Source organism: Limulus polyphemus, unplaced genomic scaffold, assembly GCF_000517525.1.
Source record: "Limulus polyphemus unplaced genomic scaffold, Limulus_polyphemus-2.1.2 Scaffold1690, whole genome shotgun sequence".
In the NCBI taxonomy this organism is placed as follows: Eukaryota; Metazoa; Arthropoda; class Merostomata; order Xiphosura; family Limulidae; genus Limulus; species Limulus polyphemus.
In genome coordinates this window covers 85,166-97,350 of record NW_013667300.1, presented here as the reverse complement: position 1 = coordinate 97,350, position 12,185 = coordinate 85,166, and the positions used below count along the sequence as shown (strand labels likewise).

At 34.0% G+C, this 12,185-nt stretch overlaps 1 protein-coding gene across 2 annotated transcripts in view; it reads right to left on the bottom strand.

The window, feature by feature from the left end:
• The window catches only part of LOC106464567 (AT-rich interactive domain-containing protein 5B-like), an 81,535-nt gene that overhangs the window by 9,286 nt on the left and 60,064 nt on the right, over nucleotides 1–12,185 (bottom strand). Inside the window, exons 4-8 of one of the 2 annotated variants that reach the window (XM_022392304.1) lie at nucleotides 7,302–7,538; nucleotides 5,885–5,994; nucleotides 4,968–5,082; nucleotides 2,999–3,051; nucleotides 1,233–1,330 (exon numbers count right to left, since the gene is read on the bottom strand). In XM_022392304.1, the coding sequence (XP_022248012.1) occupies nucleotides 1,233–1,330; nucleotides 2,999–3,051; nucleotides 4,968–5,082; nucleotides 5,885–5,994; nucleotides 7,302–7,538 (613 nt within the window). Of the gene's footprint in view, nucleotides 1–1,232; nucleotides 1,331–2,998; nucleotides 3,052–4,967; nucleotides 5,083–5,884; nucleotides 5,995–7,301; nucleotides 7,539–12,185 lie in introns of those variants that run through there. The other variant, XM_022392303.1, reaches the window with a different exon arrangement.

Below are 12,185 nucleotides of genomic sequence, written 5' to 3'. Positions count from 1 at the left end.
ACATTGACGCATTCCGACATAAAAAAAAGAATGCGTGAATGTAAATGTAAAAATTGAACAATTCCAAATCATCGGAAAGACTGAAAATGAGCAACTGCTAAGGTTAAAAGAAACGTTAGCCATAAAGAACTTAGCACCTGAACTAAACAAGTTTATTTAGTTTGTTTGAATTTACGCACAAAGCTACACAATGGGCTATTTGTGTTCTGCCCACCATTACGTGTTTGAAATTACCTTGTGTTATTTATTTAAATATAACTTGTTATAGAAAACCACTACCCTTACCTAGAATAAGCTAGTGCCTAGACATTGAAATTTAAAAAAAACAAGTTACAAAAAAAGCTTAATTATGTTCGCGGCCCCCTCTATTGACATGAAATACAAGCAGGTCTATCTGAAAATTAATGTATTTTTAAATCTTTTTGAAATTATCAAGGGTTTTTACTTAAACAAAAACAAATATATCTTCCCTAGGTAGAAGAAACGCAACTCTATTTCTTTAGTTCATCAGCTGCAATAAAAATATAATATATATAAGTGTATGTGTGTGAGTATGAGTGTGTATGCATATATATATAATGTTAATAGATGGCGCTATATGATGACCCATCTTCTACGAGAATTTTTGAAAAATATCTCAATAACATTATTTCATTTTAATAATACTTTATACCACATTGAAAGGCAAATTTGTCACTTAAACAGAAAGAGGCAGAAATAGAAATCACTGTATAATACAGATGACAATCGATTATTTCAAATACTCGATATCAAAATCACAGCAGACTTGATTCCATGTTGTTATTACCACATGTTTATGCCACCATTAACAATATAACATTTTCAAAGGAAAGTTTAAAATACTATTCCCCAAGTGGAGCTTTGATTTATATTCACTGTTTATTTTATCATTCACATTCAGTGCCTCCAAAGAGATTACCTATATTCAGTAGAGCGATTAAGTAATATAACGAATATAAAAAGTCTGAAAAAAAAAATTTATTTTTCATATATATTTAAGAAATTACTTTGATGATTTGTTTTTATAAAATATATGAATAAAGCAGACAAAACCCCCAAATAACTAACAGAAAACAAATTAATATACAACAGATAAATAGTAGAAAAGCAAAAATTAATATCTTCAACAGTAAAAAAATTATAAATGTAATTTTATCATATTTTAAATATGATATTAATAACTTTCTCGGAACCTGATGGAGAATAGTTACCTTTCATAGTGTCTTCGTGTGCAGGTGGCAGCACTTGTACTCCCTGGATTACCACCCAGATCATCATAAATTCGTTTCCAAAGTTTTTTGTCTGTGATCTAGTGCAAACAAGTAGCAGTGAGTAAAACTATAATACGGAAAGTTATAACATCGAGTAAAAATAGGATATAAAAAAAAGACGCAATTGAAATTGAAAGATATAACACTCTGTAAACAAGAGAATACAGAAACGTGTCGTGTAAACACGAAGATTTAACAGACTGGTTTATGACAGAGAGAAAATAAAACGATCATGTACGAAATGTAATTAGAGACAGATTATTAAATCTCTAGGGTACAGAAATATCGTTGAGTCAACATTAATACACATAGGATTTAATATACGCACAGATATAGAGACAGGCAGATAAAAAACAATAAAAATATGTGAAACCTAGGCATTCTTAAAGATAACGTTTGAATTAATAAAGTAACATGTAGAAACTGGTAGACTTGGTTTTATGTATTTATGTATATGCATGCCATAATAAAATCTTGTCCAACTTCCACAGTTTTCAGGAAGAAAAAGTTTAATGTACAGAGAACCAACAGGTATATTCAGTTGAAAATGTGTAAGTTATATAAAACCAATAGAAATATTTGTTTGAAAATTCTTAATGTGTCGAGAACCAGCACGATTAGTTATTAGAAAATGTTTAGATTATACAAAACCAAAAAAACATTTGTTAAGATCACAGATCGAACTCCGGATTTTAGCTCTGCAAGTCCATAGACTTACCACTGTCCGATCGGGGGACATACACACACAAACAACAACAAATTACTGGTCATATTAACGTCCATGATTCAAAATAAAAAAAGTACGGTTCATTTCAGCAATGTACTGACATGGTATTTTCAAATGTAAAAATCAGATGTTATATTTATTATTCTGAATCCTTCACATAACAACATACAATATTCAACAGAAAAACAGGTAAGCATAAATAGAACAAACAGGCAGAATTCCCTTCCAATAAAAACCCTTTCATAACGTCAATAACGATATATTTTCCTTCAAAACTTTGACTGTGTTAAAGTTCTAAAATATTTACTTGTGTACAAGTTATACTAGCGTTACTTCTCACAAAATTTATATAAATAAGGCAACATTGTGCAATAAACATTATTTCAAAATATACACAAAACAACGTTTACATTACACAATAAAATATAAAAAATTTAAAATGACTACAGGTTTCGGAAGCTTTCGCTACCATCATCAGTTTGGTTTGGTTTGTTTTGAATTTCGCGCAAAGCCACACGAGGGCTATCTGCGCTAGCCGTCCTTAATTTAGTAGTGCAAGACTAGAGGGAAGGCGGCTAGTCATCACCACCCACCGCCAACTCTTGGGCTACTCTTTTTACCAACGAATAGTGGATTGACCGTCACATTATAACGCTCCACGGCTAAAAGAGCGAGCATGTTTGGTGTGACGGGGATTCGAACCCGCGACCCTCAGATTGCGAGTCGAGCGCCCTAACCACCTGGCCATGCCGGGCCCACCATCATCAGCATGATGATAGTATTGAAAGCTACTGAAACATGTTGAGCCATTTTTTATTTTTTTTATTTTATTGTGTAATGTAAAAGTTGTCATATCTATATATTTAAATAAAATGTACTAGCTTGTTAATTATGCTTTGGTCCTCATTATATAAAGCAACATCTACAAATAAATTTCTTTAATATCAAAGAAGTGTATAAAGTTGAATAGCATTTTTACCGTTTCGTATCCTCCAAGTTTCTTGGCGAATTTGTAAAAATAATACAAATTAACTGCAACAAGAAAAATAATTAAATATTAGTACACACTTTTCATTGAACACTTGTCAACCTAACTCATATAAATATAATAATTAAATAGAAGTGAGGTAATAATAGAAGAGAACAAGGAATATTTTAGGCGAGTTACTTGAAACAATAATATTAGGTCGTCCAAAATTAATGTCGCAATTTGGTTTGTTATGAATTTCGCGCGAAGCTACACGAGGGCTATCTGCGCTAGCCGTCCCTAAGTTAGCAGTGTAAGACTAGAGGGAAGGCAGCTAGTCATCACCACCCACCGCCAACTCTTGGGCTACTCTTTTACCAACGAATAGTGGGACTGACCGTCACATTATAACGCCCCCACGGCTGAAAGAGCGAGCATGTTTGGTGTGTGACGGGGATTCGAACCCGCGACCCGTGAACGTTGCTTCGTCTCTTCTGGCGCGTAATGCCGTCACCGGTGATGAAAAATGGATTCTCTATGCGAATATTAAACGCCAAAAACAATGGCTCAGTCCTAGACAAAAACCACTTCCGACCCAAAAATTTTTTTTCGAACTCCTCAATCCACAGCGAACTGTCAATGCAGAGATCTACAGTCAGCAACTGGAACGTTTAAATTAAGCCTTCATCAGAAACGCCCTTCACTCGTCAATCAGAAAGGTGTTCTTCGACCACATGTGGTACGTTTGACGCAAAGCAAGATTATGGAATTGGGTTGGGAAGTTCTCCTACACACACTGCACACGTTCGCTGCAACACCATCTTAATGGGAAAACGTATGAAAATGTGAAATATGTTAAAGAGGACATCGACATGTTTCTTGCCTCAAAGCCAAGTGTTTTCTTTAATCAGGGCATTAACAGCCCGATTGTAAGATGGAAAAGCATCATCGATAAGAATAGACTATTTCATTTAATAAATGTTTGGTTTTGATATATATTTGTTCGTGTTTTTTCATCTAAAAAAGCGACATTAATTTCTTGACGACCTAATAATAGGCAATGTCGCTTTAATGGATAGTCATGACAGCAATCTCAATGGAGACTCAATATCGCTTTAATGGATAGTCATGACAGCAGTCTCAATGGAGACTCAATATCGCTTTAATGGATAGTCATGACAGCAGTCTCAATGGAGACTCAATATCGCATTAATGGATAGTCATGACAGCAGTCTCAATGGAGACTCAATATCGCATTAATGGATAGTCATGACAACAGCCTCAATGGAGACTCAATATCGCTTTAATGGATAGTCATGACAGCAGTCTCAATGGAGACTCAATATCGCATTAATGGATAGTCATGACAGCAATCTCAATGGAGACTCAAAGGCGTACAGAAAGTTCAGTTGACGTTTTTTTCAACACATGTTTTCTCTCATTAGTTAGGAAGGTCAAATATTTAATTACAGATTGTCTTATTTACTTTTTTGTTTTAAACTCCGTGTATATAATTAGTCAAAAACAAAATTATGGGTTTTGGTAACAACATTCCACGCTCATGTGGGGGTTATGATTTTACTTAGCTAAAACAAATTTGACCGATTTGGCTGAATATAACTTCTTTAATCTTATAACATAAAGTCTAGGCTAGTTCAGAAAGACAAGACAGCGTACATCCCATAATCTGTGCCTTATACATGTAATTAATGGATGTATAAAAACATGCCGAAATTGTTGGTACGTTGTACATTGTCTATATTTCATTGGTATGCATACATGACTATATAAATGTACTTACCTATTCATCTCTATATGCCAAACAATTTACAAAACCTGAAACTATGCCAAAAACTCGCCATCTAGATACATACATTAAAACTAAAGATAACATTTTATCACTCAACTTTTTCAAAATATATAACCGATGCATTTCAGTTTTGTTTATTCTAGAAATTTTTCGACAGATAAACAGTCTTACTCTGTTTGAAACCTAGGCTTGGTACACGTTTGATGGGAGTTTTTCTGTTCTTCATAAACTGGAACAACTTTTCAAGAAATTCCCTCTCTTTCGTCCATTGCTCTCCTTTCTTAACCTGTGGGAAATGTTAACGTAATAATGTTTCAACTAATAATTGAAAAACATCGTCCGTACATAAATCTTAATAACACAGATCGATCCTTATTTGCTTCGAAGAAAGCCACTGAGCTATACAACACACAAGTCCGTATGGTATTATTGATTGAAAGTTAACGTGATTATATATTCGAGCTTCATGTTTTCTTCGAGCTTCGACAAACTCTCCGATGTCTATGTATGTACTTAAGAATTACTGGTTAGAAACGAGTTGATGAAAAATTCATAAACTACTTTTATCAAAATAAAACCTAGAGCGTTAAGTGACTGGGTAATATATTTAAGACATTACCAACGTAGCTAAAATGTATATTTAATTTAAAGTGGATGGTAAAAACACATAATGCCCAACGGAAAAAAAATATATATACACTTGAATCGTTAATAAAGTGTTCTCTAAGAAACAGAAACAAGTTTCAGTTGATTAATATTGTGAAATAAAAACTGATTAGTCTTTCTTTTCTTTGAATAATGACCATTTTAGTTCATGAATTTCCATAAGTACATATTTTCAAAGATTATTATTATCAAGAATAAGCAACAGGTGTTAGGATTATCTTAGTACTATAGTTCTTCCCAACGTGTAACTAAAATGTAAGCTTGAATCTTAAATGCAAGGGTGAACAACTGGTTAATATTATGAAATAAACTTGAATTTTTCTTTATTGTCTTTAAATAGTTATTGTTGTAATTCTCGAATTTCCATAAACGCAAATTTTCTAAGTTTATTATCGTTATTTTATTATACGTATCTGCTTTACCTTAGTATTATAGTATTTCCCGCCATCTGACCCATTGGAATCGCTACTTGGGGAACCAGATCTTTTTCCCAAAAGCTTCTTCTTTCTTGGACGACCCTTCAGATTTGGAGCTAACAGTACAGAGAAGCAGAATTTCGTTTGGTAAAAACTTGCTGACAAAATACTTAACCTGCTCCATAGCACTCATAACCAAAACTTTGCTGTGTGAGAGAGTCTTACGCTGGTAATCGTAGTGGGGTGTTGACACTGATGAACGTTTAATAGTAAGTTTTAAATTTCTACATAAGAAACCACAGAATGAAAGAAGTATTAATCACATTCCAACGAGAATGGAGAATTTTCAATGTCTGGAATGTGTTTTTATTTTATATAGTAGAGATGGCTGATATGGGATTTTAAAACGTTTATTTAAAACACAAAACAAGTAACAACGTTTCGACCTGCTTATCTAAGTCATCATTAGATTAAGAATGACTTTGCAAATTAATCACATGTAGTGGGGACGACAATAATGTCAGGTATAAGATTGTAGGGGGCGTTGTATATTGTTGTCCCTATGACGAGTGATCAATAACGGCCACTTTTTCAAAGTCGTTCTTAGCCTAATGATGATCTAAGCAGGTCGAAACGTTGTTACTTGTTTTGTGTTTCAAATAAAAGTTTTTAACGGCCATATCAGCCCTTTCTACCATATAAAATAAAAACACATTCCAAACATTCAATTGTACCACTTTAGTTTATAATTAATACATTTCTACAAACAATACAGAAAAAACATATGAGGACATTTTAGTTGAGTCACTCCCGCCAGGTGGCGTAATAAAAGAGGAAATTTTTCGTATTAGGTGATTAATATGGATATTTTTATACTTTGGTAAGGCATCTGGTCGTTAGAATTGTACTTTAAAGGTTCCTTAATACATTAAAATTATATAAAAAGCATGATTTCTACAAGAATGACGCGTATTTAAATCTGTGTGCTGATGTTTACTGTAAAAAGCACTAATACTACTATATCCCTCAACAACACTTTGAAATGGCATTATTTTTTGCAAAAAAAACAGTTACGCAGTGGTCATTTGATAAAATAATGATTAATAATATATGGTATTAAAATAATATACTGTTAAAAATCTTTACCCTATTTCTAATATATAGTGACTTCAATAAAATTGATAAAAGAATTAACACTTCGCCAACTTAACCCAGTTCACATAAAAACTGTTGTTCTCAAGCCTTCTGCTAATATAAAGAGCGTCTTAACCACTGCTACCTATATCGTATCTCAACCGGCATGAAGAGTCTTGATATTAAACGAAAGGCCTCTTCGGTATTAGATACAGACGACATAGTGTGGTTAACATATTATTATACACTCTTTACTTTCACGCAGATGTTTCTTTAATACTATGCCTACCTAAGTGATCACAGATGACTTCATTCTGCGCAAGAGCATCATGGTCAAAGGTGTCTCTGCAGAAAACTATGTACGTATTCTTAGAAGGAAGAGTTAAACCACCCAAGGCTGCAACCAACAGGTTCTTCGTCCACTGGTCATTCCCTCCGTCTACACGTTTCAGAATAGCACGGTAGCGACAGTAGCGAGCGTACGAGAGTATCATCACAGAGGGCGCTGTACAAACGACTTTGTCACCTAGAGTATATACATAAGTAGATGTCTGTAATTTGTTTGAAGTCATGCACAAAGCTCTACACAATGAGCTATTTGAGCTCTGCCCACCACACGTATCGAAACCCTGTCTCTAGCGTTGTAAGTCCGCAGACATACCGCTGTGCCACTGGGGGGAGGGGAGCAGATGTTTGTAAACTTTAAGTTTCTTGTCAGGAAAGCGAAGTAAATGAAAAAGAGTGCTTTCAAATTTTAGTTACACTTGATGTAAGAAAAACACTCCGTTACACAGATATGTTTACCTTCTAGTTTTCTTGTTATTTATATCATTAATTACAATAATGCAGTAAAACTTTTACTATTAATATATATTTTTTTTATCTTGATTGTTGAGACACGCGCATTCTCATCAAAACTATATAGAAAATAATAATTATTAATGGTATTGTGTAATATCTTTCCTTCAAGGAAATAGCTACAAACTTGGTAAACGATTTTATCAAAATCTGGAATAGACAGATAAGGTACTTTATAAGAGTGTATAAAAACGGCAGAACGAAGAAAACAAATTCACAATTAAATGTAATATATATAAACATATGACTTTAATTAGTTTATTTTCTATCAAAATTAACACGTTAAATATGTTTGTTTCTTAATCACCTGCGATGTTATCCTTAAATTTTCTCTTATGATGATCACTTGAGTAAACCGGCGGTTATATTATTTTATAATATTTGAAAATACGTGTAGAGATAACAAAAATGTCTGGCTTTGTATGTATATATATGAATATCGAAATCTGTCACTCTATAGAATTATAACTAGCATCTAGCGGCCAATACCGATCGACCATAGTTATACACTGAATCGATAAAAAAAAATGTTATCAAAACTAGTACAAAGCCATTGCTCGGGAGCCAACCTAATCGATCTTAACTGTATTGCAGTCACGTGACCCTAGTCCGTTTCTCTTGTAAAGATGAAGACTAAAACATACTGTTAATGGATAACGATACAGCAAAAATCGCATGTCGAAACCATCAACCAAACGCAATTAAGTGGAAATAAAAACATAATTATTACTGTTAATTAATCAAAGCCTAATTATTACACCCATATATTTGTTTCTAATTTATACATCGGTCACTGGGTACGACTTCGATGTTAAGGTATCGATATAACAGTCGAACATTATAAGGGTTTTTAATTGAATGCTTACGTTTTGGATTAATTAAACGTATATAATTTCACCCAATAAACTGCTTTGCTGATATGTGTAAGATACGTGTAAAGTGTGAAGAAACGCAAAAATTTATCAAAATGCTCAAGATGCTGATTTGTAATACTATTGTTCTCAGAACTCTCAACCCCAAAAAGGACGATGAAACTCAAGAGAACATAATTTCAAGATATTTCCTATGATGCCTTAAATGAACAATATTTTTCCCATTCTTGCAATCAGGGGCGGTAGCAAGGGAGGGGCTTGCAGGGGGTAAGGCTTACCCAAAATGTACCTCTCCCTCCCCCGTAACCCCCGCACCCAAAGAAAAGTGCTTACTGTTAAAGCTCGTTCACTTCCTAAATACTACAGTAAGATGAAATAAAAAAAAAAAAAATCGATGCTTTGTTCACTAGGTTTTTAAATCTTTTTACTTAATAACAACCTTAATGTATACTTTGTTAAACAGACTGGCGCAAGCAGGGGCAGCGCCAGCCTCTTCACGGTGAAGTTTACTCGATAAAAATTTGAAGGGGTTGCGCTCCACATCTTGTGGGCACGGGGTGGCGCCAGCCTCTTCACGGTGAGGTGTACTCGATAAAACTTTGAAAGGGTTGCGCTCCACACCTTGTGGGCACGGGGCGGCGCCAGCCTCTTCACGGTGAGGTGTACTCGATAAAACTTTGAAAGGGTTGCGCTCCACATCTTGTGGGCGCAAGCCATTTGGTTTAATTGTTTGTCACAAGACAAAGGTGTTGCACGAGGCTTCTTGATGATCTACGTCCTCTTCCACACAGAAAACGTATTGACGATTTTTATTGCGATAAATGCTAATTACTTTCTGTATAAGCCAGTTGTAAAACCGAAATCAAAACATACTTATTATGAAACCTGGGGAAGAGTTATAAAGCTAAAATATTAAAAAAAGAGTCTTAAGAATAAAATAAAATCAAACGTAAATTGCGGATAAAACATTCTTATCCATACAAATATGGACACTATATTTAAATTAGTTTATGTAATAATAGAGAATTCTATGAAGGATGGTTTCTGTCTTTTTTGTTTTTACTTGGAGAAATAGTTACACCATCTACACGTGCAGTTTTAAAACCCTTTTTTTCTAACAGTTCTTATAATCAAGGTAAATAACAATCAAACCGGTTCAATACTGAAAAAACTTAACAGAAAACTCAGTAATGTATCACAATCTGTATTTGAAAACGTAACAGGTATTCTGAAGAGTAGAAAAAAAAGAATACCGTTAAACATGTATAAATTTCAATAACATAATGTTGAAAGCACAGATTTTGTCTGGTTAATACATTGTTTAAAACTAGAATAATGATGAATAAAATACTTTAACAAATATAAACGAATGTGATATTTCTAATAGACGAAGCATCCTCTTTTTCTTTTCTTTTCTTTTTTTTGTAATAACCGTTTTTAGAAACTGGATAATAGAAATGGTATAATTTGCCGGATCTCAAATCCGGAAATTTTTTTTTATCAAAAAAGAGAAAGGATAGAAGGAAAAGTAATTAAGTTAAAAGTACACAGTAAAAAAAAACTTTAACATTACTCAAAATTAAATAAATACGGTAAAAGGAAGAAGAAAAAAAACACAGAAAGGACAAAGAAAGATCTAGAAGCGACGATCCCCTCCCTGGGTGCCCCCAGTGGCACAGCGGAATATCTGCGGATTTATAACGCTAGAAACCGGGTTTCGATACCCGTGGTGGGCAGAGCACAGTCAGCCCATTGTGTAACTTTGTGCTTAACTTCAAAACAAACAAACCATTCTCTAAACTAAGCTAAAATTATACGATCTCTTCGTACCAGATATTTATTTATTAATAGACAAATCAAGAGTTTTGATAAAGTCATCTAAATGGATAGATGCCAATTACCTAGAAAGGGGATATATCAAACTATTCTTTCCGTGTGTGTGTGATTCTTTAAAAATCGTTAATATGCAAGAAGCAGTCGTTTTGGTAATCTTGCATTTAAATTCAAAAAATTCCACGTGAGTTTCTACTGGTTACAAAAAGACATTGTTTGATTCTAGTAAAAGCAATTACATCGTTGTTTAACAGCGCTTAGGACTATTTGCACGTGTTTGCAGTCGATGAAATTAACGGTCTGGTTTTTTATTTGTTTGTACATGTTTAAATGAGATATTTTTTACCTTGGAACATCACGAACGTTGCTGAGATTATCGGTCAACTATCAGTGTATTTGGTTGTATCCGGAAAAATAGAAATAATATACCGTACTTGTTGTTGTGCGGATATAAACGCAAAGCTACTCAAGTCGTCCCTAATTTTGAATTGATAGACACCAGGGAGGGGAAGTATAGACTCTCATGTACCATTGTCCGGCTCGCTTACCACTGCGCCACGCTTGGCACAAAATATTTTTGTTTTTAAATTTAAAACTTGTAAAAATCTCATTCTAGCCTTATGCACATTTTTTCATGATTCATGATCACTCGCTGAAACACTTGTTTACTTTATGTGGCACAACACGTTTTCGTTCAATTAAAATAAAAGGTAATGATAAAAAGAAATGTTCAGCGACTGTATTTAGACGCGGGAATATGTGCAACAATTATTTGCTAATTACTTTCAGTGTGTTTTGTGTTTCGTCTACACAAATACGTTTGAAATTCACTTATATAATTATAATGTTGTAAGTAATTTTGTAGGAACTTTAAAAACGTTTACTTTCAGTTATTATTTCGTCATATGTCGAATTTCGTTAAATGTTTACAGTTTGGTGTGTTTTGAATTTCACGAAAAACTATTCGAAAGCTATCTGCGTTAGCGGTCCTAATTTGGCAGTGACAGACTAGTGTGAAGGCAACTAGTTAACATCACCCACCGCCAACTTTTGGGCTACTGTTTTACCAATGAATAGTGGGATGGACTGTAATATTATAATGCCCCCCCACGACTGAAAGGGCGAGTATGTTCGATGAAGGGGATTCGAACTGGCAACCCGCAGATTGCGAGAAGAGCGCCCTAATCACCAGGTTAAATGTTCACAAGGATGAAAAAAAAAAAGAAAATACATCAAAGCTATAAACAATAAACATGATCGAAGTTTTTTTCACAAACGAATAAATGAATTATAGTTCAGAAAATGGTCTATATGCAGACAAAACTTTTCCACCCCAACACTAAAATTTGTGAAATGACGTCACTGAATGTATCGTCTAACAATTTATCTTACTTGTTCGAAATACGTTTAGCAGTTTCCAAATAAACTGCTACGAGGGACGATGACCACACGAACTCAATATATAATCGTTTCGTATGTAGATTACAGCCGCAACGATTCCAAATAAACTGCTACGAGGGACGATGACCACACGAATTCAATATATAATCGTTTCGTATGTAGATTACAGCCGTAACGATTCCAAATAAACTGCTACGAGGGACGATGAC